At 40.7% G+C, this 25,413-nt stretch overlaps 1 protein-coding gene and 1 pseudogene across 2 annotated transcripts; one reads left to right on the forward strand and one right to left on the reverse strand.

Moving 5' to 3' along the window:
• On the reverse strand, positions 1 to 24,453 carry C1QTNF3 (C1q and TNF related 3). Of its 2 annotated transcripts, none has more exons than XM_068535215.1 (6): positions 23,924 to 24,453; positions 18,075 to 18,186; positions 15,821 to 15,975; positions 11,266 to 11,395; positions 3,732 to 3,831; positions 1 to 2,175 (listed from the first exon to the last, which is right to left on the reverse strand). In XM_068535215.1, the coding sequence occupies exons 1-6, from the start codon at positions 24,224 to 24,226 to the stop codon at positions 2,016 to 2,018; spliced, it is 960 nt and encodes a 319-aa protein (XP_068391316.1). In that variant the 5' UTR covers positions 24,227 to 24,453; the 3' UTR covers positions 1 to 2,015. The 2 variants fall into 2 exon arrangements, with proteins under 2 accessions (XP_068391316.1, XP_068391317.1); XM_068535216.1 differs by having other exon boundaries at positions 24,143 to 24,447.
• Positions 7,489 to 7,588, forward strand: LOC137760314 (U6 spliceosomal RNA; annotated as a pseudogene).
• Positions 24,454 to 25,413: the final 960 nt, after the last annotated feature.

The raw sequence follows: 25,413 nt of genomic DNA on the forward strand, positions 1-25,413 counted from the left end.
TTGTATGACTATTCAACTTTATTAAAAACATTCTAAAATAGTACATTTAACAAAAGTGGGTTTATTTCCATATAATGCTTATTACAGTTTCCTTGCTTCAGTTTTATCTAAAGCCAGGCCGATATCTTAACTCTAAGTCACTTTATTAGTAATGCATGCTCTTTAGATATGAAGTCCTTTTGGGCAACATGCAATATTCAGTTGTCTATTGTCAATGTACTTCTAGAAAGTTATGACATTTGGTAAGAGTAAACTTCAACCCCATGACCCTACACCGAGGTGGGGTGGGAGAGGGAGAATATACACAAAACCACAAAAACATTACCAGTCAAGCACATTATAGCTAACATCCATTCACTTTAAAATAGCATTGTATATGGATTCAGGAAGAGTTTCAAAATATTTGTAGATCAAAAGGAAAGGGTCAAAGACTGGTATGAATGTGGAACACATTATTAGCTAAAAGGGCAGCTCTAATTCATTATCTCTGCTTCTAGCTATAGGGGGTAATCAATACAAGTAAACTCATAGTTTAAAAGCCTTTGTGGAAATTCAAATTGTAACAGAAAATAAATTAAGGGCTCATTACTTCTAAGGGAATTCATTATGTAATATTTGTTAGATGAACATCTCTGTAGTGCATTTTAAATATGATTCAACATCAAGGTAAACGCATATTCCAATGATTCTTTGCTTAAAGTAAACCAATTTGGGGTACTGTCATCAGAACTTATGGCACATTCTCATGAGTATCTTTTTGGTGGCAAATTTAATCCTTTGAGAATTGATTTTTGGGGAGGTATAGGCAAAAGTCAAGTGGCACAGCTGCTCTGTGAATATTGATTAAATATGATAATCAAAGAAGTCACATAATTTTTTTTTAAATATACAGATTTTTTAAATTTTTGTTTGCACTATGCAGCTTGCGGGATCTTAGTTCCGTGACCAGGGATTGAATCCAGGCCACGGCAGTGAAAGCACCGAGTCCTAACCGCTGGACCACCAGGCAATTCCCATATATATTTTTATTTTTAAAAAAGATTAAGCAATTTTATTATATGTCTCCTAAGTGAAATACCCTTATATTTTGTATACATTAGTTTGGCTGTATATGTTTGGGTTTACAGCTCCTTGAACATGCCATGTCAGTGTGTGTAAAGTATATTAGGGTAATTTCTAAGCTGATAGAAAAGTGGGTGATTATATCCGTACTGTATGGACCTACACTCACCGCAGGCCAAAGTCAACAAAGCTCTGCTGTAATGTAAGAGATGCAAAGGAAAAGAGTCAATCTGATAATCCAGATCTGGTAAGCCCAATTCTGGATCACAGGAAAATTCTATTTCTAAAAATATAAGGCATTAGAAGTCAAGATTTAATTATAGCACTATCCTTATAAAAAAAGGAGGAGTCAATTATTTTTGAGCATTGTGAATACTTCTGCTATCTTAAAGCTATCTGGAGTTACTAAAAAATATCTATACTTTATCCATGAATATTGACCCACTGGATCAAAGTGTTGCTTCCCAGTCTAGACTTTACAAATATTTCTGGTACCTTGATCCAGGCAAGTGCCCCCTATTCTTTCCTTGGCCCCATCATAATCACTGCATCCTGTTCTCTGAAACGTTGTAAAGAATGAGGAACCCAGACCCTCAGGGGTTCCTGAATGTTGCTATTAGAGCCGCCAAAACTCTTTGCAAATGACTTCTGTGATGGGAACAATTATTTCCAGCCTGTATCAAGAAGGGAACTCTCTTTTAGGTGCCTAGGAGTGATAAAGGTTACTGGGTATATTAGTCAAGGTCACTTGGGAAGACTGTTTTGTGGTTTATTCTTCTGAGCTCCTGAGTCATCCCGCATTACTGATGTACCTGTAGTATGATTAACAATGTAACCAATAAAAAAATTTTTTAATACAACATGTAGAACCATCAAATCTAAAGTCCCTCAGATCATGACAATACCAGCTCAGCAATAATCTTCCCAAAAGTGGAGCTGGTCTATTCATACTTTTACTTAGTTTCAAAGAGCAGGAAGCCTGCAAAGGTGGAGAAGCGCTGGTGGTCCCCGTGAAGAGCGCCATTGCCCATTCTCAGCCAAACCTCATCCCCTTTGGCCAGCTTCAGCACTGCATGGTTGCTGGATGTATCTGATTTCCCCTTTGTTTCATAACTAGAAAGAAAAAAAAGGCACCAACGACTTAGTCTTTGCAGTAAACAGCCAGCTCTTTACCAAAATCTGTCCTCCCTTCTCTTCCAGAGTCTCATACAATTACATATAGTCCTGGGATTAAATTCTCTAAATGACGTGTGAACAGAAATGACATGTGCCACTTATATATAGGATTCACCAATACAGCTCTCATAAACAGCCCCCCTGCTCCTTCCTCATTATGACTGTGTGGAATGCTAATGACAATGACCAGCATGACCTTGGAAGCCATCTGTTGAAGCCCGAGTGTTTGAAGACTGTGCCATGAGAAGAAAAGGAACTCTATCATGTTCAAGCCCTTGGACCAATGTTATAGCAGTTCAGTCCACCTTAACTAATTTAGAATTTGGTTCTAAAGAAGGGTGCTGCCATAACGCAAACTAAAACATGTTGCATCGGCTCATGTTCAGGCAGAGAGCAGTGAGGAAACAGATATTGTGGGCTTGAAAGTTGGAGATGCCTGTCATGCTAGAGCAAAACATTTAGGAAAACATGATGACTTGGAATAGAATACCTGATGCATAAAAATGTCCACAAGCTTGTTGTTCTTTCCTCCTTCTGACTGTGGCAATGACAATGATGTGAGAATTTGGGAGTCAGTTTTATAGATGGCAGAAATGCTTTCACCAGCCCACATCCCTCAAAAACCTGGTGGAGCAACCCTCCTTCCAAACTCCACACAATTCCTTCCTCCACCCTTTCCACCCCATCCTTCCCGAACCTGAAACCGGCCAAGAAAAATTGAGTTCTAGTGTGTTCGAGCCACAATATTCTGGATCTCTTTGTTGCAGCATTTCACCTACCTAACTCATCTTTTTCTCTTTTGGCTTTTCAAAGCCTCTTACTAGAGGCCAGGGTCCAAAAGAAAAAACTATGGCAATCCCCACAAGTCATCAAAAATAACCGAGAAAAGACGACAACCACAAAGTTTTTCACAGAGTTTCGCAATACCCATTTATTTAATTATGGGAAAGGTGTTGGCCTCTCTTCCCTACATCTTAAGCTTATATCAGAGCAAATTGCAATATTTCTTTTTTAAATGAACTTTTTTCCAAGGTGCCTAAGGGCCAGGTTGCTAAGGTAAACATCAGAGACACAACACAGCCTAAAGAAGGAAACCAACTCCCAACACTTAAACTGCCAGCTCCAGGGATGATAGAGAAGGCCATCAAAAGGGCTAAACTCTAGGCAAAGGGGCGGAGAATAGGAAAGGAGAAGAAAAGACTGAGAGGGAAGGAAAGAAAGAATGAGTTGAGAAAAGAATACAAATGATTAGTTATGGGGAGTGTTGCTAGTCATTAGTTCAAGACCTCTTATCAACCTGCTTATGCTCAAGTTTATCAGATTCACTGCTTCCCAAACAGTAATGATAATCTGGCCATATATTGTACGTGGGAGCTCTCAACGACAGCAAGGTTTATGCCAGTCTCTGTTGATTCCCATATACCTCCTGGCATTGGCCATCCTTTGAGCGAACAATGGCAGCATGGATACCTACGATAGAAAAGGTCACTCACCTGTACATGCTGAAGACCGTGTTGCCATTGTGCATGAGGTACACATACACTTCCTCAACATCCTCATGCTTCATCATGCTGAAGGTGAAGAAATACACGCCTGAAAGAGGCCGCATTTATATTATCCACATTTATATTAACTATTGTACATGGAGGACTGGGAGACAGCAGGGAGATATGTCGCATGACTTCACACTTTTGTTGCTAGTCTACGTAGTATGTAGGTTCTTCTTGGCTTTTATTTCTATGAGTGTCCCTTTATCTGCTCTCACCTTCAAACTGCTTTAAATTTTTTTGAGACTTTCTCAGTGTGTAGACCATGTTTCCCTAACAAGAATACAAAGTCTTTAAAGGCAGGATTTGGCTGTATCTCATGGCCTCTCCTTGCCCCTAACAAAGTGCAAAGTATATAAACCCATCCCTAGGTTTAGATTAACCATCATTCACACCTTCCTCAGGACACATATGGACAAAGTAGAGAGCCCTGCATGGAGGCACCCATGGTCTTCTGTGGCCTAACAAAATGACCCAAGTGCAACATTGTCATTAGCCAAAGATAAGGAAGTACTGTAGCACAGTGAAATGTTCATCACTTCTAATAGCTCCAGCAATTTCTCATGTTATTCATTGTAAGTAGGTGAAATTATGTACAATAAATAGAAAGATTCAAATCTGACTCAGCAGCATGACCTTGCTACTAAAAATATGAATCCTTTTCATTAAAATAAGACCAACGTATTTTAAAATATGTTAGTTTTCTTGTAAGAGTCTAGGGCTCCTAATTGAAAGTAACTTAATATACCTGATACACTTTAAATGCCAGTGTAGAAAATACCTTCACTGAAAGATTAAGAAGAATCCAATAGTAGAGAGATGAGCGAAAAGGAAAATCTTCCTAACTCTAAATGATCTTGGTTTTGAGAGTGCATTTTGGAAAGATGAATGAATATAAATCATCAAAATCTTATTGATTTCCATGCTACATAAATAAACTAATGGCCTTGTCTTAATCCATTTGAGCTGCTATAACAAAATGCAACAGACTGAGTAGCTCATAAATAACAAAAATTTATTTCTCACAGCTCTGGAGACTGGAATTCCAAGACCAGGTGAGAGCCCTCTTCCAGGTCACAGACTTCTGGTTGTGTCCTCACATGGCAGAATGGGCTAGGGAGCTCTGTGGGACCTCTTCTATGAGGGCACTAATCCCATTCATGGGAGTCCATGTGATCTAATCACCTAATTCCATCACCTTGGGCATCAGGTTTTCAACATGTGAGTTTTAGGGGGACACAGTCAGACCATAGTAGATTTTGTAAAAGAAAACCCCAGAAACATCTAAAAAAAAAAAAAAAAAAAAAACAGCACCGCATAGTTCTATGCTGTTTTCCAAAGGTGCAATCAAGTAAAATAGAAGCTCTAAGGTTACCATGTTGACCCATCTACCTCTGAGTCAAGTTGAACCAAATAAAGATGTATGATTATGCTTAATTTAGTGCCAGGCTTGCATATTCAATGTGCTGAGAATAAAAGATACGATATAAAAATAAGTCATGTCCATTCATATGCCTAAAGATTGGTCCACAGATGAAAAGTAAAGGCAGATAGAAATTAGAGACTCAAAGAAAGTAATTTATATGTGTGCAGTTTTTCACATTTTACAAAACATCTTATTACATGCACACACAACAATTTTCAATGCCTCAAGAAGATAAAGTGGGAATCAAAATGACAGAAAAAGGGACTTCCTTGGTGACGCAGTGGTGAAGAATCAGCCTGCCAATGCAGGGGACACAGGTTCGAGCCCTGGTCTGGGAAGATCCCACATGCCACAGAGCAACTAAGCCGCAACTACTGAAGCCCGCCCACCTAGAGCCCGTGGTCCGCAACAAGAGAAGCCACCACAATGAGAAGCCCACACGCCGCAACTAGAGAAAGCCTGTGTAAAGCAACGAAGACCCAATGCAGCCAAAAATAAAATATAATAATAATAATAACAACAAAATGACAGAAAAAGATATTACTTTTCCCAGAAAAAATGATGACTATTATAAAAAAATAGAGGCAGAAGCATTTTAGAAAGACTAAGAAACCAAATGGTGAATAAATGAAATGACTATAGAGTTGGAAATATAATAAAAAAGTGAATCTATATTATATCCACACGTGGCTTTCCTCTGCAAGGGAAGGTACTAAAACCAGAGACAATACATTTGAACTCTGGTCTTCAGGTCTTTGTGCTACATAATTGTAAAATTCAGCCTTCTCTGTCCTATTACTCCCAGAGTTAAAAAATATGAAAAGGTCATTTTATAATCTATTGGATGAGGTTTAAACAGTAAAGTGGGAGTCAAATGATGGTTGTTATTGTCTGAATTATGTCCAGCCCAAGAGAATTCTAAAAAACAACTAAATCCTTGAGCTTCAATTATAAAGCCATTGAAAGCAATGGAAGCATTCATTGGGCATATCTACGCACCTATGTAATTTGTGGCACAGACAGTGTTCAACAAAATAGTTATAGGAAAATTATAACATAAGCCTTCAGAGCAGAAAATCACATAAGAAGATTTAAAGCTGATTGAAGCATGATGAAAGATTGCTTCTATCACTTCATATGTCAGTTCGTTTCTGACTTCAGCTGGGTAGAAAAATAAATCAAGGCACACATTAAAAGCATTTGTGACAGGACTTCCCTGGTGGCACAGTGGTTAAGAATCTGCCTGCCAATGCAGGGGACATGGATTTGAGCCCTGGTCCAAGAAGATCCCACATGCCATGGAGCAACTAAGCCCGTGTGCCACAACTACTGAGCCTGCGCTCTAGAGCACATGAGCCACAACTACTGAGCCCACGTGCCACAGCCACTGAAACCTGCACACCTAGAGCCCGTGCTCTGCAACAAAGAGAAGCCACCGCAATGAGAAGCCTGTGCACTGCAATGAAGAGTAGCCCCCGCTCGCCACAACTAGAGAAAGCCCGCACGCAGCAACGAAGACCCAACACAACCAATAAATTTGAAAAAAAAAAAAAAACATGTGTGACAAATCTAACATGGCCACTGCACCCATCAGAATTTTCTTTTTTTTCCTTCTCAATACTATATACAGAGACAAGGAAAATTGACAACAAACACCAAAAAAGTATCCATTCTCTGCAAAACTAGGAGACAAAAAAAAAATCAATAAACTTAAAATATCAGTTAAGTGCTGTCACATGTCACTGACAGCAGGCAGAGTCACGGGGAGGCAACATGGAGGGCAAGGAGTTTTGAGGAAGCCAAGCGGCAGCAGATCTCAAACAGTGCCCAGAAAAATGCACTCCCTGATGCAGAAGGGCCACTCTGAAATATAGATGCTGAAAAGAAGCTCCTGTGAGCAGGGCTGAGATAAAGCAAAAGTTATGTTTGGGGAGAAGGTTGCTAGATAAAGTACAGAAAGTGTGGAAAGCCATCCTGCAGTGGTGGATCTCAGAATCTGCCAGCAAACATAAGGCTCCTAAAGGCAAAGGAACTGGCAAGTGCAAGGCTGGTTTCAGAAGTTTTCCTAGACCCAGTGCAGTCTGGGGAGACAGAGAAGTGTGGCCACACAGAGAAAACACACAGAGCGGCTGTAGTTAAAAGAAGTGGCGGGGCTTCCCTGGCGGTCCAGTGGTTAGGACTCTGTGCTTCCACTGCAGGAACGCAGGTTCGATCCCTGGTAGGGGAAGTAAGATCTGGCAAGCCCTGCGGGGCAGTCAAAAAAGAAGTGCAGAGTGATCGCTTCAGCAGCGCATACACTAAAATTGGAACGATACAGAGATTAGCATGGCCTGTGTGCAAGGATGACATGCAAATTTGTGAAGCATTCCATATTTTAAAAAAAATAAAAGAAAGAAAGAAAGAAAACAAAGAAATGGGGAGTCCCCTGGCAGCAAGGAAGGAACCACCAAGCCACCAAGCCTGGAAGTGTGCTGGGGTCCCTCCCCTTCCCCAAGAAACTACTGCATAGAGCTGATCTAGGACAATGCTTCAACCATCAGTTAATTTTAGAAAGTAGAAAAGAACAAAAATTACTCACCAAGAAGAAATGTTATCATGTGGTAGATGAAAAATGTAAGCAAAGATTCCATCATGGGTTTGAAATATATTAATGAAGCAAATCCCTCTATGAAAGAACATTGTAAAACAGAATGCAGAAACCCATGGTAGAAATGACCAGACAAGAGGAGGAACTGAAAACCAGGACATCATGACTAATGTAAAACAAAGAAAATATTAAAAAAAAAAAAAAAAAAAAGTATCACAGAAACAAGACAGAAGAAATTGGAAGAAGCAAAAAGGAGAATTAGCCCCAGAAGATGCAATTTTAAGCATATGCAGGGTAGAAACGGAAAAAGCAAACAACATGAAATGGAAGTAAAGAGCACCAAAAGATTAGAGAAAATAATACATACAGAAGACAGACTAAGAAAAGTTAAAAACAAAACAAATAAAGTGTACTTGGAGTTCTTAAAAAAGTTAACCAGTGGTGTACTAAGGTGCAGGGGAAGGGGGTCAGGGGAATGAATGCTTGTGAGCGGTCCACCCCACAGGGGAGGAGTATTTTATCACTGACATGTTTAGAACTGCTGGCCTATTATGCTAATTAAAAAATCTAGCTAACTTTAATTGGCTTTATTACAGGTTTTAAATATTCTATAGACAATATATCCCCTGTTTGCCTAATTTCCTAACACAAGTCAGACTGCTCCCAATGCCACCTCACCTTAGTACAACGAGAAGAAAAAACTTCGTTTATGTTTCAAAACATGATTCAAAGAAGCTTTCCCAGACAAAAAGAAGGCTTACACACACATATTGAAAGGACACAGCAGGAAAATTTGACCCAGAATGATTAACACTTCTTCTAGAAAACTCACTGGACTTTGAAGATAGAGAAAGAATTCTTTGGGAAGTCAAGCAGAAAGATTGTCACTTATAAGATGAAAAAACTCAGACCTATGTCAGAGTTCTCCAGACCAAATGCCAGAAAACAGGACCAAAAAAAAAAAAAAAAAAAGTAAGCCAAGGTTTTTATTTGCAGCCAAGGTTATAACAGTTTAGAGCATGTAAAGTCTCAGGGAATACTGATGGCATAAGCTTTCTTGAGAAAATTAAAGGATAAAGTTTAGCTAATAAAGAGATGTCTGGGAAACTTTGGCAAAATGACTAATGGTGAACATTGAATATATTAAACTGCAAGATAAGTCCAAATCATAGGAGGGGATAATGTTGACAAACTAAAATGTAATTGTTTTATACCTTGACAGTGTATAAATGATTCAACCACCAAAAGTTAAAAATTAAGAAAGAGAGAAGGTGGGAGACAGAATAAGCTCATTGATTGGCTTATTTGTAATATTTGGGAGATATATATACATATAAAACGCTATCCAAAAGAATGCTGGGGAAGCTATAATATATCAAACATAGGAGACTTCAGAAATATTATCAAGGATAAAGAGAAACATTATATAATGATAAAGGGTCAATTCACCAATAGTCTAAATGTCTTGTAACTCATGAGTGGATAAACAAACTGATACATCCATTCAACAGAATACTACATAGCAAGAAAAAGGAAAACACTATTGATTCATACATAGACATGGATAAACGTTAAATGAATTTTGCTAAGTAAGAGACATATTGTATACATTGTACAATTCCATTTATATGACATTTTGGAATTCTAAGGATGGAAAACCGATCAGTCATTGTCAGGGGTTGGAGTACACAGGGGTTGACTACCAAGGGATAGCACAAGGGAATTTAGGGGATGAAAGAACTGTTCCATTTGATACTATGGTGGTGGAGATATATCTCTATGCACTCGTCCCATAGAACTGTACACCACAAAGAATAAATTTTGCTCCTTGCAGAGTTTTAAAAACTCAACTAGAATATGAGAAACTCAAGATGAGATTATGACAAATGAATCTAACTGTATTACAAATAAATGAAGTAACAGAACTGAAGGGCATGGGGGAAAAAGTTGATCTAAGGACTTTTAAAGACAGTGTTTTGACTGGACGGTAAAAATAAAAAAATTGGACACAAACATTACACCCTAGATGGTAACTTTGTTTCTCATGGCACATGGGTTTGCAATTTTTTAACTACTTTATTTGTATACTAAGGTTCAACAAATAAGTAAATATATGATAGATTAAGAGAGTCAGGGTTCTCATTGTCAAAGAAAGAACTTACAAATAAATAAAGAGAATGCTAGGATGAACTCAGTGGTGCTGGATTTGAGTCAGATGTATCAGAATGAACTCATGTTTTTTTGTTTGTTTTTTAACACACAACATAGATAGATAGATAGATAGTAGGAAAATAAATACAGATATGTATGCATGCATGATTAGTATACATGTGTATTTCCTAACTCTGTCCATTGACAGGACCCAGAAGCAGTGACCTCCTAATAGCGATGAGTACATTTAGCACCCAAGTCTTGGTTTCTAAATACTACTCTCCAATAAAAGGAACCAGGACTCCTTGGGAAAACGGGTATTTCCAGAGCTAGGACAGGGGAAAATGCAATATGAGCTTGAAGCAGCTTGTGGCACTAGAAAGTAAGAAAGTTGTTGGGGACTGAATAACGGCCCCCATGTATGCTCATGTCCTAAAATCCCCAGGATCTGTGACTGTTACCTTATATGGCAAAAGAGATTTTGCAGGTGTGATTAAATTCAAGGTTTTGAGATGGGGAGATTATCCTGGATTATCCAGGTGGGACCAGGGTAATCACTCTGTCCCTATAAAAGAGCCAAGGAGGTCAGAATCTGAGAAGACAGTGATGTGACAGTAGAAGCAGAGATTGAGGTGATGTGGCCAATAGGCAGGGAATGGTGACAGCCTCTAAAAGCTGGAAGAGGCAAAGCCCTAGAGCTCTCCAGAGGAACCAGCACTGCCCATACCTGGACTTTAGCCCGGTTGGACTGATTTTGAAGTAATGACCTCCAGAACTGTTACAGAATAATTTTGTGTTGTTTTAAGCTTAGTTTGTAGTAATTTGTTACAGCAGCAATAGGAAATGAATACAGAAGTACTCAAAAAAATTTTTTTTAATGTTTTTAAAAAAGGATACGGTCTTCCTTGGGGTGGTGGCAAAGGAGAGGGGATGAACTCAGTTATGACACATTTAAACTGTGAGAATAAGGGCTTTTCAAGGCAGAGGTAACTATGCCCTTAAGGTTTATTTGGTTAGTTTGAATGAGTTAATAATCTAAGTAGCCCATGGTCGTCATCTTTTTTTAAAATGTCTCTGTCTTTTCATATATATATATATATATATATATATATATATATATATATATATATATATATATATATATATATATATATATATGTTTTAACCAGAATCACAAAGAACTCTTAATTCCCTTAGGGTCTTTCTTTCTTTGTTCCCTCCCCCTTCCTTCCCTCCCTCCCTCCCTCCCCCACTTCCTTCCTTCTTTCTCTTGGTTGCTAAATTGATAATTCCAGTCATTTATTTTTACCTCTCACCTGATACTGGGGCCCCAAATCTACCGGTCATGACATCGAAGAAATTTCCGATGTTGGTTTCGACACTGCTGAAGATAATCCCACTGTTCTGATTGCTGAAGTGAGTTGCCAGAGAAGCCATGAATGCAATCTAAGCAAAGAGTTGGTGGTTAATTAAAAGGCAATTTATCTTAGAGAAATAAGGTTTTGATACAAGTAAGTTTATTTCACCAATATTTGTAACAGCAAGATTGGAAATAATTTAAACATTAATCTGTGGAGAAAAATTAAATAAATCATGGTGATTTCTAACATTTTTATGCTATGCATCATTAAAAGTATATATCAACAAACAGTTCTGAGCATGTGTTTCAATGAACATTAGACTTTAAAGTGCTTTTTGAGATATTAAAATTCTATTATCAAATAATACTGGAAAATTTGGATGAAATCTTCCACATATAGCTATTAAATGCCCATTAGCATATACTAAAGGATCCGAAAAGTCCTGCAGCCAACTTTTTAACTTTGTGTGCCCTGTATTATTTTTTCCATAAAAGACACCTGTGATGATTTATAATAAATATATATTTAGTATTCGCCCCCAGTTCTGGCAGAGAACTCCTAAAATCCTCAGAATTTCCTAAGTGTTGAGGACAATCAAGGTGTCTTTTGTTATGTTAATGAGGTAACTTTGGAAAAGCCCCTCAGGAGGGTCTGGTTGCCTGTGGAGCCAACCACGTGATTAGAGAGCTTTGAACTCCCAAACCTCCCCCATCTCCCCCTTCCCAGCCCCTGCCCCCAAACCTCCTCAGAGGAGAGATAGGGGCTGGACAGAGAATCAGTCACCAATGGCTACTGATTTAATTACTCTTGCCTAAGTAATGAAGCCTCCATAAAAACCCAAAGGACAAGTTTTGGAGAGTTTCCCAGTTGGTGAACGCATGGAGATTTGGGGAGAGTGGCGCTCTCAGATAGGGAATGGAAGCTCAGTCCCCTTTCCCCATACCTTGCCCTATGCATCTCTTCCATCTGGTTTTTCTTCAGTTACATCCATTTATAATAAATTGGTGAGCAAGTAAGTAAAATGTTTCTCTGAGTGCTTCTGTGAGCTGCTTTAGTAAATTAATCAAACCCAAGGAGGGGGTCATTGGAAGACAGAAGCACGGTGATAACCTGGACTTGGATTGGCGCCTAAAGTGGGGGAAGGGTGGGGCAGTCTCGAAGGACTGAGCTCTTAAGTGTCAGAAGTGAGCTGAATTGTAGGACATCCAGCTGGTGTCGGAGAATTGCTTGGTGGTATGGGAATAGCCCACACTCGGAAATTGTACCACCATTGGAGAGTCACATTTGAAAGTCAATGCCAGTCCCCTGTCCAAATGAGTCATTGAAACTGAGTGCGAATTAGATCAATAAATTCTTTAACTTGCTGGGATTATCCATCTTGAATGAATGGAAGTTTTAAGGGAGAGGGGTGAGAGAGGAGAGAGCAAATAATTTGAAGTTCTGGAAGACTTGGGGTGTGAGCAGGGAGGCAGGCCTGGGAGAATCAACACAGAAAAGATGGGGGCAGTCAGAAGGACTGTGTGAGGGCACTGGACACAGAAGGATAAAGAAGGGGTGACACCAGAGGAAGAGATTTAGAAATGGGGATGAAGGGGCCGGAAGTCACCCTCCGTTACAATCTGCCCGGGACCAATCTTGTCTCCACTTTAATGCCTCCTTCAAAACATGTGAAAGTAGTTCTCCCTAATGACCGTAATGTGGTTTTAGGGTTAAAAAGCTGATGGAGCAAATGTAATAATTGCCCAGGTGTTCTCCATTAAACTGGCTACTACAAGGCCCCTTAACTAGGATATAACCATTCACAGATTTGGGTTAGTTTTTAGCTTTGAGAGCCATCCATCTTATTAGGTACCTATAACCTGGGCGATGGCATCTGTCTCCTTTTCTTTGTAAATTTATACTGGCACACAGACCGCAGGTTGCTAAAATTATTAAGCAGCAGTCATTAAAAAGTTACGAAAAAAAAAGACGTTACAAAACCACAAAAGCAGGTTGAGTAACACACAGGAACTCTTAGTTTACCCTTAAAATAACTTGATTCCCCCCAAAATGATGGACTTTATCCAAGGTCAAACAACTACCACATGTGCCCAAATAAAGGGTAAAGTTTTCCCCCACTGATATTTCAGATAGAGTTGCTGTACCTTATAGTTCTTTAAAAGTTTCTCATGTTATAGTATTGTCCCTGAAAATATTAATCAATAATCAAAGACAGAAATTGGAAAATTTTATTAGAGCCAACCTGAGGATTATAACCAGGGGAAAGTCTTTCAGAAAGCTCTGAGGACTGTTCTGAAGAGGTATGGGGTTAGGGGGAGAAACCAGTATATATGTGATTTTGGTGAAGGGGTACATGCAATCAAGCACGCATCTTGGTAGAAGGTTACTGCTATTCACAGGGAACAGATATCTTAGTTAATGGTTTCAGTGCTTTTCTAAGTAATGGTAAGATGCAAGAAACTGGGTTCATAAATTTCTCTCCTGAAAAGATTTAACTGTCTGAGGGCCAGTTCTGTCAGTTTTCCCAGACCACAAAATGCCTCATCCTGATCTTCGCCGTGAATTCCTTTCACACTGTATTTATTGTAAGTCAGCGACTGCAGTGCCTAATGACTTGGTTCTTATAGAACTGGATGGTGGGCAACATGCTTTATTTTACAATCCTCTCCCTTTTGTTCTTAATTTCAACCAAGGTTTGGGAGGCATTTTGTGACCAATTGTCCCACTGCACTAGGAATGCTCATTCCCAGGTCAGGTGAGGATTTCCTTGATAGGACACTCCATGTGCTATTACTGGACCAGACCCAGTTAACAGTAGCCAAAAGCCTCTGGTCCACCTGTGTTACTAATCTGTTACGGTTCAGGAAATGGCTCCCTCTTGCTGCTTCTTCCTATATCTAGAGTTACACTATTAACAATCATTGATCTTACAGAACTATATATTTGGTCAATTGTTTCAAGTCCCCTAGTCATCATTATTTTTATTGGAGGCTCAGTCACATACCGGTAATGAAAGAAAAAATAATCTTATAAAATAGGCAGAATACAAGTAATATAGCTAGTAACATTAATAAGGTTGTAAGTAAGTAATGTTATCTTCTAAGGAGTTACATGTCTGGCATCAAAAGAAGAGAAATTGATCTTTATGGTTGAGCAGTTAGTTCTGCCATTGGGGAGGTCTGGTTAATGCATAATGCAGATGCACAATGCACACTAGAGGGGAGGGAGGAGGCCCAAGTGGGCAGAGAAAAAATTATGTTTAAATTTTTCTTGTCTTGCCTTAAAATATGAACTTTATTCCATCAGTATGTTCTCTCAGTTACTTCATTTTAATCACTAGTTACTGTTTCAGGAACACATACCAGCCAGAAACAAGCAGTAAAAAATGCTAGTTTTCAATGTTGATAGGAGTCCCTTGGAAGAATCCATCTTAAAACTATTAGCCAAATAAATAAATAAATAATCCAGACTTAGTAATTTTCTTGGTGTGACCTAACCTCACATCTCACATTTGCAAGTTTTAGGTGTTACTGACAACAAGAATTTTGAAGATCACTTAAAAGAGAAATAAAGAACAGATAAATGGGGGACTTCCCTGGTGGCTCAGTGGTTAAGAATCTGCATGCCAGTGCAGGGGACACAGGTTCAATCCCTGGTCCGGGAAAATACCACATGCCACAGAGCAACTAAGTCCATGCGCCACAACTACTGTGCCTGTGCTCTAGAGCCTGAGAGCCACGACTACTGAAGCCCACGCGCCTAGAGCCTGTGCTCCACAACAAGAGAAGCCAGCGCAGCGCAGCAAAGAGTAGCCCCCACTCTCCACAACTAGAGAAAGCCCAGGCACAGCAATGAAGACCCAACGCAGCCAAAAATAAATAAATAAATTTATATATATAAAAAAAAGAACAGATAAATGGGTAGTGGGCTTGAGATAAAATGTCCAATGATAGCCTCATAAATGAATTAAAAAAACTTTAAGCTGAAATGAATATGGTCTCATGACTCAAAATAAAATGCCTCCAGTAATAAAGAAGATACTGATGAGAAAAGCTTTAATAAAAATTAATGCCAAGAAATCTGATTTGATAGAATTACTTGTATATTAATATCATATATGTAATTTAAATATGCAAATGTAAAAAAATTGATAAATAAATGGAATGGTCAAATATCTACTTAATAATATTTTATGCATCTAAAAGTTTACATATTCGAGTCGCCAAAAACCTTTTTATTGAACATATCTCCTCATTTGGAAAATGGAGATTAGCTGATGTTCAGGGTTGCTTTGTATTTAGTCTAATAAGGGTGTTGAATTTCACCCTTCGTACATTTCTCCCTAAGAATGATTTCAAAGCACGTTGACAGCATAGGTCTTCTGCAAACACCCTGTGGTGGAGATGAACAAACTGAGACAGGTTTACTCAACACTGAGGATGAAGAAGCACTCAAGCCTTCTGATTCCTGGACCCTGAGGGTCATCTGGAGACACGCCAAGACGATTTACCTGCAGTTCTGGTGGGATCCCCGGGTAGCCCTTCTCTCCTTTGGGGCCATGCTGCCCGCGCTCCCCTCGTGGCCCCAGATCACCTTTGTCTCCTTTCTCTCCTTTGGCCCCTTCGTGGCCAGTGGCTCCGTTATTGCCATTGTTTCCATGGTTTCCTTAAACAACCAGACATCATCACATGAAAAAGACCAGTCACTCATACTCACCATCTATTTTTATACAAATGCAGCTCCTTTCTTCAAAAATGCACAGACTTAATTGTAAAATGGGACCATTTGAAACAAGCTCAAACACAACCATGGTGACATCATTGGATGGGATCACTTTTAAATGGGACACTGAAAACAGCTTTCGATACTCTTAAGGCTCCAGGCTCCAAAGCCTGTTTTTCCTATAAAGCAAGACTTGGATGAAAAATTGCATAGAGACATTATAAAGCATCCTTTATAATAGCAAAGATTTGAAACCACCTAAATGTCCATCAATACTGAAAGGGCTAAATTAAAAAATGGTACATCCCAGTAAATGATGTTATATAGTCACAAAAAAAGAAATGCTGAAGAAAATATTTAATAGCATGATATTTTTTGATAAAAAAGGTTATGAATCAATCAATAGTGATAGCATGATACTATGTATATGTGTATATATCTATATATATAATATAATATAAAATATGTACACGTTTTATCCAAAGGGGATAAAGACTAGCACAAATTACATAAAAATATTTTGCAGTGGTTTATTTTTTTCTAAGTGGGTGAAGCACAAATGATTTTTGTGTCATTCTATACACTTTTCTGCATTTTTGAGATTTTCTACAAAGAACACAAACTACTTTTATAACTGGAGGAAAAGTAAAATCATTGATAAAAAATTACTACAGTAATCTTGAAAGCAAGACTTGGATAATGATTTCAACTCTTCGCTTTACTTTGCTAAGAGATAATTTCTACACCTCTCCCTTTATTTTTATATTTGTTGAATTCCAGGCCCTTTTGTTGTTTATTTTGTGTGCCACCTTTGGTCAGGTTTCATACTGAGCTTGCAATTCTTCCAGATTAATGAACTTTGACTGGGTTTACAAGTTAATGTGCTAGTGACAAAACTGTTCCTGATGGGAAGCACGTAGCCAAGGCCAGCCTGTCCTGTGACCTCAGAAGAGTTTAGACCTAAGAAGATTTTAGTGGAATCTGAAAGTCCCCTACCCGTAATCACTGTACCGGCTGCCTGCTGCCCTTGATGTTCAATGACATAGATTCCAAGCTACTGATCATAAAGTCTGACAGAGCACTTTCTCATTCTAAATTTGGTTTCATTTGAGAAGCCACTCAAAAGTATTAAGAAAAATTAAACCTCATTTGTTAAATATTAACATCAGTGGGAGTAAGTCAGAGAAGAGCAAGCAGACATTTGCCAAACCCTGAGAAAAAGTTCTATACCCAGGAATTGACCTGGAGACAAGAAAGTCAGTTAAACCCCCAGATAGATTTGGAGGTCCTGGGACAGAGGGCACCTGGGCTGCCCTTTCCTTGGCTGACCCAGGAGACTAGCAAGTTCCCCAAATGATCCATGTCTGGGGTGCCACTCAGTAGTAGAGATGGCTGAACAGTGGGTCTAGAGGGACCCAGTGGAGCTCTACAGCATGCCCCGTGCCACCATATGGTGCTGGAGCCCACAAATGTCCCCATGAGTCCAAGAGAGGCATGAAGGTCAACTGAGAGACAGCTGAGCATGGAAGGACCTGGGGGTTAAGGGAAGAAAAACTCAGCTAGACCTAGAATCAGACAGAAAGATGTGTAGCTCAGTAAAAGAGACTGTGAAGATGACTATATCCCAGACCAGCAAGCTCTCCTCCCCACTCTCACTTCCCAAATCCCCTGAAGCCTAGATCTAGTGCGCTGTATGGAGCACACGGTGGCAGAAACACTGAAACAAGAGTATAAACCTGTTAAGCTCCAGTGGTTCCAGACTCCACGCTGGGGAAGGGCCTCCTGGCCTGTAAGTTGGGGCCCCAGCATGCCTAATGCCTGTGAGATTCTGCAAGCAGTATGGATAATAAATACTATAGTTCATACAGTTCCACCTCATTAACTCAATAAGCCCAGTTCCCCACCCAACTCTCTTTTGGATTTTCCACGCATAAGCCTTGGATCACACACAAGTGATTCCAACTCACTGAGCTTCACCCCTGGCTCCTGTTTTGGCACAGTCTGCAATTAGACTGGAAACAACGCATCTCTCTCATCCTTACCTGGAATGCCAGGGAGACCAGGAGGTCCAGGGGGGCCTTGGTAGCCTCGAAAGCTGTAGTCTCCATGACAACACTTGCTGCAGTCTGGGGGCAGTCCTCCAGTTTGTGGAGACTTTGAAAAAATACAAAGAGAAGCTTCAGAAAAAGGTACATATGAGTAATTAGAACTTTCGAGCTTCCTCTGGCCACAGCCTCTAGGTAAGCTTAATTCCAAACAGCCTACGACAACATCAGAAAAGAAAGTGTGGGGTGACTTATGTCATCTTATGTCAATGGCAAAGGAGTCGGGAGTAGCTAAGGTGAGGTGAGGATCAGAAGGCAAAGGAAACAGGAGAGTCACTAGAAGAACAGGCTCTTTGGAAAGTGGGAGTGGGAGTGGAGGATTGGGGCTGTTTCTGGGAAGTATGTTCCTGCTGCTAGGAAAAGAGAAAGCTCCTTCAGAAAGAGAAAGCTCCCTTTCTTTTCCAACTGCCAGTAGTCTCAGACATAGCTAGATTGAGTAGATGACCCTCAAATGATAAAAATTACCAACCTCAAATATAGTTATTAAGTCTATCTATATTCATGATACTGGGTAAAGAGTTCTTAGAAATTCTGAATTGTATCACAACACACATAAACTGCCTTAGAAAATTAAGGAAAGAAAGGATTCATTAGTCCAATAAATTCTTATTAATTATCTACATCCTGAAACAACTTTAACTCCCTTTTTTTAAACTTCCACCTTTAACATGCTGTTCTGTTTCATATTCCACTTGAAAATTTAAAGTGATTAACGCATTATTTGAACCGAGATTTCATGAGTACTTAACGGATATTAAATGTATTCAAATAGGGCACTCAGTTCAACGCTTCTTTATTCAATGATAAATTTCTAAAAAACTTGTGCTTACAGTCAAGGAGCTAGAGATTTGGCAGAAGTTGAATGGCAGAAGAGTTAGAGTTGCTCATAAAATTTGGAGTCTCTTCTAAATTGGCAACTTTTAAAAAAAATTATTTAATTTATTTATTTACTTGTGGCTGCGTTGGGTCTTCGTTGCTGTGCACGGGCTTTCTCTAGTTGTGGCAAGCGGGGGCTGCTCTTCGTTGCGGTGCACGGGATTCTCATTGCGATGGCTTCTCGTTGCGGAGCACCGGCTCTAGGCATGTGGGCTTCAGTAGTTGTGGCACGCGGGCTCAGTAGTTGTGGCGCACAAGCTTAGTTGCTCTGTGGCATGTGGGATCTTTCCGGACCAGGGATCGAACCCGTGTCCCCTGCATTGGCAAGTGGATTCTTAACCACTGCGCCACCAGGGAAGTCCCCTAAACTGGCAACTTTTAATGATATCTTACAAAAGACTCGTGGAAACTTTCCTCGACACCAATTATAATTCAAAAGTTTTTTGAAAATAGCATACTGTTGCTAAGGGATTCATTTTTTAAAAGGAAAGGATGGGGTGAGAGAGGAAGGACGAGAGAGAGACAGAAAGGGAGAAAGGGAGGGAGGAAGAAGTCATTCAAAATTGAAGTTTTCTCTATCATTAGAAATCCAAGCAGAACAATGGATCAAGGCTTCACACTGCTACACCTCTAGACTTTTATAGCACAGGAAACTCTACTCAATACTCTGTCATGGCCATGGAAAAGAATCTAAAAAAGAGTGGATATATGTATATGTACAACTGATTCACTTTGCTGTACAGCAGAAACTAACACAACATTGTAAATCAACTATACTCCAATAAAAATTACTTAAACAATTAAATTAAATTAAAACAAACAAACAAAAAAATAAGCTTGGGCTTTTTTCCTTACTCTCATTCTTTTTTCCTACAGGTTTCCACCTAGCTATTAAGAAAAAAATGCAGAACAGCATCTGTAGTCCAAGCAATTGCCTGCAATGGCTCAGAGCTCAATCTCAAGTTTTCAGTAGCTAGAATTTGGAGCAATCTCCTAGTCTAGTCTTCTGTCCCCCAGACCCAACCTTGGACAGGTATGGGAGTCTATGAAAACCTTTTATAAAACTGGCAGAGGAAAAGAAAATCAGCGAAAGCAATTGGTCTGAGACAAGAGATTTCAGACACCTGGAAAGTCAGACATCACAGCACCACCCCACCTTCTAATCCAAAGATGCAATCTGAGAAATAGGTATTCTGTAATTTCCTGGTATGATTTTGCTAATATGAAATACAGCTGTTTAAGCTCCAAGAAATCCTAAGCTCTGCCAATAACAAATTGTAGGGAAGGAGAAGGGTGGGGAGGGAGGGAAAGAACTGAAATGGAACCATTTGTTTAAAAATAGAATTGAAAAACTGAGATGCTAAGAATGTCAAAAAGAGAAGTTGACTGGAACCAGAACTCCCATCATAGGTCTGTGTGACTTTTGTGAAGTCACTTTCCCCCAGACATCATTTTTCTTGTCCACTAAATTAGAGGATAGGGTAAAGATGGTCATGAATTTTCTTTCCAGCTCTATAATGCAAACAAGGACACTGAAGTCTTTCCCAAAGCCTCAAATTGTGACTTAGAAAGATGTTGTTTTGAAATCTAGTGTCTGGGTATGAGGCGTTAGCGCCAGGAGATGGGGTGCATACCCAACCACTTTGAGAGCATAGCGCTGCCGCCAAAACAGGGAGAGACTTCTGGTTATTAAGTGGGCCCCTTCCTGAGAACTGTCCTGTGACATTTCACAACATGGTCCTCCCTCTAGCCTGGTCTTTCAGAGTTCAGTCAAATGAAACCATGTTCATGAGCCTTAGAACAAGTTGGACAGGATGTGTTCATTGAGAAGTTTTCTCCCAGGTAAGGGAAAATGACATTCGAGGTAGTTCTCTATATCACCCTCTTAAGTTTATCAACTCCTTTCCCCAAATTAGGTCACATTTGAACACCAAGTTCATGCAAATGGACAGCATGGGAGGAAGAAAGTCCCTAAGACAAGTTCCATCAATTTTGTAGATGGAGGCCTAGGGGCAGCTACTGAGAATGAAGCTCTACTATTGGGAGATGACTTCAGGAAAGACATTCCACAGCTCCTTCCTTAACTTAAGGAAGAGGGAAGAGAAAGAAGGTGAAGGGAAGTGGAAGAGGGAGAGATAGGTGTCCAGGAAGAGGAGAGGAGCTGGATAAAGGTGAATAATGAAGAGCTACAGAGAAGAAGATGCCAGGAAAAGAGAGTGCAGGTCTGCTCAGCCCACCTCTACACGTCTCCACACAAACGCTATGGCCAGAGTCATCTTTCTAGAACACACACTTGATCACCTCACTGCCCTGCTATGCACAAACAAACAAACAAAATTTTGCTGGGAAAATAAGGTCTAAGCTTCTTCACCGGCCAACGGAATCCATCAGGTGGCACTAAAATCACTGGTGTCTTCTTCCTATAGCCCAGCTCTCCAGCCACACCCACTCCTCAAGCCTCCCTCAAGGCTCTTGCTGTGGCGCATATTTGTTTATTTTATTTTTTCCAGGGATACCCACCATTCTGACCCTTTTCCCCCAACAGTCTTTTGTGCCTTTACTTTATTTATCACACGGTACTTAATTACCTGTTGATTTATCCCCACTAGAGCCCTTCAGCATTGTTCAGAGAGAGAAGCTTGAGTGTATTTATCCCCATCCTAAAACATGACTCATAGTAGAAGCACAGGAAACAATTGGTAAAGGAATGAATGAGGGAAAAGGAGGATTAAAAGAAAAGAAGCAGTGTGGGAAGTGAGGCAAGAGGGAAGAACACAGAACAATCCTAAATTCAATGTGGGTCTCCATATCCACCAGCAGAGAGTTGTACTGAAACCTCTAGAATATCAGTGGCTAAATCTCCTCACTATCTCCTGTTGGGGGCTGGTTTGGAAATACTTCAGGAACCCAAGGGAGTTGGAAAGCCCCCCGGCTTAAAAAAAAGAAACCCCAGAAAGTGGCTTCTTTTCCCCCTCACCTGATTTCAACATGCTAGATGCCTAGAGGCACTGGAAGTTGGGGCGGAAGAGAAATGTAATTTGGATTTCAGGGGCCTGTCAAGAATTGATGACCGATGACAGCCTACATCAGCCTTCTGCTGCCTCTAGGGGCTCACATGCCATGACTGGGAAGGATCCAGCAAAGAGCCCATTTTTTGAAGTAGAAAGTCCAGATCAAGGCTTGGACAAAAGCACAAATACCTTTACCACTGAGAAAAACACAAATGAGTGTTACTCACTCTTCAGCCAAAAGATTGTCAGATGAAAGAACAATCTCTAAAAGCGGCTTTCAAAAAGCAGGATTGGATTTAGAGGTTATCATTTCTTCCACGGCTCTGCAAAGGAGCAATTTTTTCTTGACCAGGCCCCACAGAATAGTTTGGGCAACTGCATTTGTGGTCAAGTTAGAAGTCCCAGGTTTGTCCCCGATCTACAGCTGCTTCTGCCTGTGATCTTGGTCTGATCACATTACCAGTCTCAACGCAAACTTTCGATCTGTGGTCATAGGGGTTTAGATTTCAGCTGCATGGACTTTGTCAGGGCCTATTCAACGCATAGAAGCAGTCAATTCTTGTAGTAAAACTTATTTGTTCAAAGATCATATAATTCAGGGGGCTTCCCTGGTGGCGCAATGGTTAAGAATCCGCCTGCCAATGCAGGGGACACAGGTTCAATCCCTGGTCCGGGGATCCCACATGTTGCAGAGCAACTAAGCCTGTGTGCCACAACTACTGAGCCTGGGCTCTAGAGCCCAAGAGCGACAACTACTGAGTCCGTGCACCTATAGCCCGTGCTCCGCAGCAAGAGAAGCCACTGCAATGAGAAGCCTGCGCACAGCAACAAAGAGTAGCTCCCGCTCGCCGTAACTAGAGAAAGCCCGCGCGCAGCAACGAAGACCCAATGCAGACAAAAATAAATAAATAAAATAAATTTAAAACAATGTTTAATTAAAGAAAACACAGAGATCATATAATTCAGAATAACTCTCCTTGCCCCTTATCTGATTTCAGCATGCTTGATACCTAGAAGGCAAATCAAAATCTGCTTCTTCCGTATGTTGTACACTTGAAGGTAACATAATGTTATATGTCAATTATACCTCAATTAAAATTTTTTTAATTAAAAAAATAATAAAGACATACTTGAAAACCTGTTTCTTCCTGTTCTTAATGTTTTCAATTAAAATGAGTCTCATCAATTTGCCATTCACTACACTGAAACCTTAATTCACTCCCGTACTACCCTGAAAGAGTTAAAGATTTTTCCTTAGATGCTGTGCTTATACTCAGCATCTTACACAAGTCCTCTGTGATTATCAGGCATTAAATCACACAACAGAATCAAGTCTGCATTTTAAACACAGACAGTGTGTTTTTGTTTTAACTCTTTGGTCCTTTTTTAAACAGAGTGAACGTAGAGACTTAGCAACCTAGAGTGCTATAAATCAAATAGCCAAGCCTGGCATGAAATGTCACAGTAAACTCGCAAATCAAATGAAAAACTCAGAGGGCAGCTTCTCTCTGCTGGGAAGAATTAACGAAGTCCAACTTACGATCTGCAGATGATTATCTCTAATGATCTATCTGCAAAGGTCAGCTCTCCTCCTTTCCACATCAACAGAGCAAGAAAGAAACCAAATCACAGCAGAGCAGGGCTGGCTGTCCCTGCTCCCCTTTCTGATGGGGCAGCTGTGGCCCCTCTTTATCTCAGTCTATCAGCGCTACCTCTGCTGATTTTCTAACACAGACCAGCCTCGTCCCTAGTATCCCACAGCAACCCGGAGACAGACCCACAAGCAGCTCAGCCAACTTCTGGAAAGCATCGAGCCTAAGAATCATAGCTGAAAAAAGAGCAAAAACAACAACACTCATTAAGCTTTGACAGTAATCCTTAAAAGAGAATTCCGAGTACCTGGCCCCAGAATGGGGTGATCTGGGCTAGGTCATCTACCTCGGGGTGCGGTAGCTCATCTGGTCTCAGGGGTTTTAGGTCTGTAGAAGTGTTATTATCCACAGTCCCAGTTTTAGGATGGCTCCGCTCTCTCACTTTCTCCCTCTTGGAGCCGCTACGGCCAGTCTGCTGATGGCTTTGCACTATTCTCGCCACCACTCTATTAGCTCTTCCGCTCACCTCCATGTATTCATCTTGACACAGGCAAAAAGGGAGGAAAAGCAAAGCCAGCAGGTGCCAACAGACGAGCTGCCTTCCGAGCATGATTCTCAACAGAGCCACAGAGCCTCCCGGAGAAGACGGCTAGGGCTCCGGGTGCCGTGGTCTCTTCTGGCAAGTGCCAGGGCTGGAGATGAGACTTGCAGCCGGCCAGGCAGTTTTATACTTCGGTATGTAATAAATAAGGCTGCAGGCCAGAGGGAGAGCAGTCCTCCTCCGCGGGCGGAACGGCCCCCATTCATTACTTTCCCACATCACAGGCAAAACGGTTTGTGTGACAGCTCCCAGTTGGTGGGGTTCATAAATGTCACACCTTGGCACGTTTTTTGTTAAAGTGTGAAGAAAACATGCACAACCAGCTGGAAACAGGCAGCATGTGTCCAGTGGTTTGCTTTTGCTATTAGACATGGAAAGGCTGTGCCTTTGCGGTCTAAGATGCCTTTTGGGAAAACCTCCTCCCGGGCTTGCCGGGAAATTCGGGCTTAACTGCATCAATTCCGTCTGAAATGGCAGTGGGAACGTGTTCAGGGCCATCAAGAGAGCTCTGCACTCTCGTTGTACAGTTAATATTTCCCCACTGTAGCCGCCACTTAAAGGAACTCATTTCTGCCTCTGGCACTGGCAACAGAAGGCAGTTGGGTGACTCCAGAGCACTGAGCTGGATTCAGGTGCAGAGTCTCTGGGTTTAGCAAAAGCATTTCCCCATCCTAGGTTTCATTTCCTTTTCCCTGGAGTTCCCAAAAGCCAAAGTTAGATCAAAGTGGACCAAGTCGCTTTATTGCCAGATGAAGATATGACATCCTGCTTCATATTAAAAGAAGGTTGTCTGTCTCTGGCTCCTCTTCCTTCTGACATATTCTTCATTAAATTGAAGAAATCGAGGGACTTCCCTGGTGGCACAGTGGTTAAGAATCCTCCTGCCAATGCAGGGGACACAGGTTCGAGCCCTGACCTGGGAAGATCCCACATGCTGCGGAGCAACTAAGCCCGTGCGCCATGACTACTGAGCCTGCACTCTAGAGCCCACGAGCCACAGCTACTGAAGCCCATGTGCCACAACTACCGAAGCCCCTGCGCCTAGAGCCCCTGCTCTGCAACAAGAGAAGCCACCAAAGTGAGAAGACGGTGCACTGCAACAGAGTAGCCCCCGCTCCCCGCAGCTAGAGAAAGCCCGTTGCACAGCAACGAAGACCCAGCGCAGCCAAAAATAAATAAATAAATTTATATATAAA

Source organism: Eschrichtius robustus, chromosome 2, assembly GCF_028021215.1.
Source record: "Eschrichtius robustus isolate mEscRob2 chromosome 2, mEscRob2.pri, whole genome shotgun sequence".
Lineage (NCBI taxonomy): Eukaryota > Metazoa > Chordata > Mammalia > Artiodactyla > Eschrichtiidae > Eschrichtius > Eschrichtius robustus.

What these genes read in the sequence shown, in the direction of transcription:
- C1QTNF3 (XM_068535215.1), bottom strand. Translation starts at nt 24,226, where the DNA reads ATGCTCGGAAGGCAGCTCGTCTGTTGGCACCTGCTGGCTTTGCTTTTC. An exon ending in TCACCCCATTCTGGGGCCAG is followed by an intron (nt 18,187 to 23,923) that starts GTACTCGGAATT and finishes ATTTTTTCAAAG; the next exon opens with TCTCCACAAACTGGAGGACT. An exon ending in ATTTGGGGCCCCAGTATCAG is followed by an intron (nt 3,832 to 11,265) that starts GTGAGAGGTAAA and finishes GGCCTCTTTCAG; the next exon opens with GCGTGTATTTCTTCACCTTC.